General features: G+C 35.3%; 1 protein-coding gene across 1 annotated transcript; it reads left to right on the top strand.

The window, feature by feature from the left end:
• Positions 1-585: 585 nt before the first annotated feature.
• Positions 586-1,917, top strand: LOC137657387 (uncharacterized). The gene has a single exon (XM_068391724.1). It carries the CDS (start codon positions 586-588, stop codon positions 1,915-1,917), a length of 1,332 nt encoding a protein of 443 aa, XP_068247825.1.
• Positions 1,918-2,083: the final 166 nt, after the last annotated feature.

The following is a 2,083-nucleotide window of genomic DNA, read 5'->3' on the forward strand; positions in this document are numbered from 1 at the left end:
CACCCCACACATCCAAGATGCTGATTAGATATTGTGTTTGAGTAAACTCATTTTTAGACTCACTTCTGTTTATTATTTAATTATTAGGTAATTCTTACGAAAAAAAAAATACGACGACAAATAAAGATCTCGTATGGCAGTCGGAGAAGGGCGCTAGGAATATTGCCACTGGGAAAATTGCCACTGGGTCAATTGCCACCGGGAATATTGCCACTGGGAATATTGCCCACCTAGGAATATTGCCACCCGGAAAATCGCCACCAATTTTTTTTTTTTTTAAATTAAATGAAGTGAAATTATTTCTCAGTTTAAAACTGTAACTCTAAACCCATAGGAATGGTTTAAAACAAACAAACAGACCTACAACTTTATTACCTTATATCCCCGACTTTTACTATCAGTTTTCCATTCAAGATTTTCCTTGTTATCTGTTATTGTTTCGACAACTGTTTACCTCTTAAGATTTTTAGATAGGTTTCCAAACCACCATTATTTAGGAAATTTTTAAATTGTTTATAAACAAAAATATCACAATAACGAATTTTAGTATTTAGAGTTTAGTATTTCTGGAAACTTCAACCCACAATGGTGTCCATCATTAAGAGTGAACGTGGGGACGATATGCTTGTTGATGAGCAACAGTTCATGTACCATAAACATGGAACAAATAAGGACGGTACAATTATATACTGGGTGTGTAGTCAACGAAAGAAGAGAAACTGCAAGGCTAGACTACATAAAAAAAAAAAACCATCGGACGACGACTTTGAAGTTTTGCAACATGTAAACGAACATACACACTCGTCAACGAAAGATCGTGTAGATGCCAAAGTTGCGCATGAATCGTTAAAAGAAAAAGTGAAAACGGTTCATCAGTCAAGTCGCGTCCTGGTAGCTCAAGCTACTGCGTCTCTCGATGAATCTGTCCTATCTCAAATGCCCAATACAAGTCACATAAGCAGGAATATTAGGAAGTGGAGACAAAAACTTTCACATTTTCCTTCCGTTCCATGTGGAAGGGCAGGATATTCGATACCACTAGAATTTACAGTCATAGACGGCGGGAAAACTTTCCTTCAATATGATTCAGGTATCGACGATGTGGATCGCATATTGATGTTTGCATCTGATGCTGGGCTACAAGATTTAAAACGTTTTAAGAACTGGGCAATTGACGGTACATTTAAAGTTGCTCCGGAATTTTATTATCAACTTTTAACCGTTCATGTACAGCAAGATAAACTGAGTATACCACGTGTCTTTGGTCTTTTACCTAACAAGACCGAGGTAACATATAGAAGAGTTTTTGAAAAATTGAGTGAATTTTTAGGTGGTGAAGAAACCGAAAATATTACTATTGATTTTGAAAAGGCTTGTTTTAATGGAATAAAGGCGGCTGTCCCAGACGTTTTTCTTAATGGGTGTTTCTTCCATTTCTCTCAATCGCTTTATAGAAAGATAGTTGAATTGGGTTTTAAACAAGAATACCACAACAACAATGAATTCTCTTTAAAAATTAGACATTTTTCTGCCCTTGCCTTTGTGCCAACTCAAGATGTTATTTGGGTTTTCGAAGAACTGTCAGATGATGATGCCATACCGCAAGAATTTCTCGCTTATTTCGAATCTACATACATAGGAATTGAGAGAGGGACAAGGAATAACAGACGAAGAGTTACAGGTACATTTCCACTAAGTTTCTGGAATGTTTATAGCCGTGTAGTCAACTCTTTACCACGAACAAATAACAACGTAGAGGCGTTTCATAATTCGCTTAATAAATCAGTAGGTAATGCCCACCCCAATATCTGGCGGCTAATTGACGCACTTAAAGATGAAGAACGCTTAGCAACAATTAAGAGAATCCATTTTGAACGAGGGGACTCACTTCCCGACAAAAAAAAGTACCAATATTAAACACCAAAATAAAGAACATTCTATTGAAATAAAGCACTTATAATGATAAAATTAGACATTTACGTTCAATTGCATATAAAATGCATGTTTTTTAAATAAACAAGTTCTGTTTTTATTTATGTACTCTATTTTTTTTTATGTAATTTTTTAAAAGTGTTGGAAATAA

This window comes from Palaemon carinicauda, chromosome 18 (genome assembly GCF_036898095.1).
Source record: "Palaemon carinicauda isolate YSFRI2023 chromosome 18, ASM3689809v2, whole genome shotgun sequence".
NCBI lineage: Eukaryota > Metazoa > Arthropoda > Malacostraca > Decapoda > Palaemonidae > Palaemon > Palaemon carinicauda.

Coding starts and splice junctions, on each gene's coding strand:
- LOC137657387 (XM_068391724.1), top strand. CDS start 586: ATGGTGTCCATCATTAAGAGTGAACGTGGGGACGATATGCTTGTTGAT.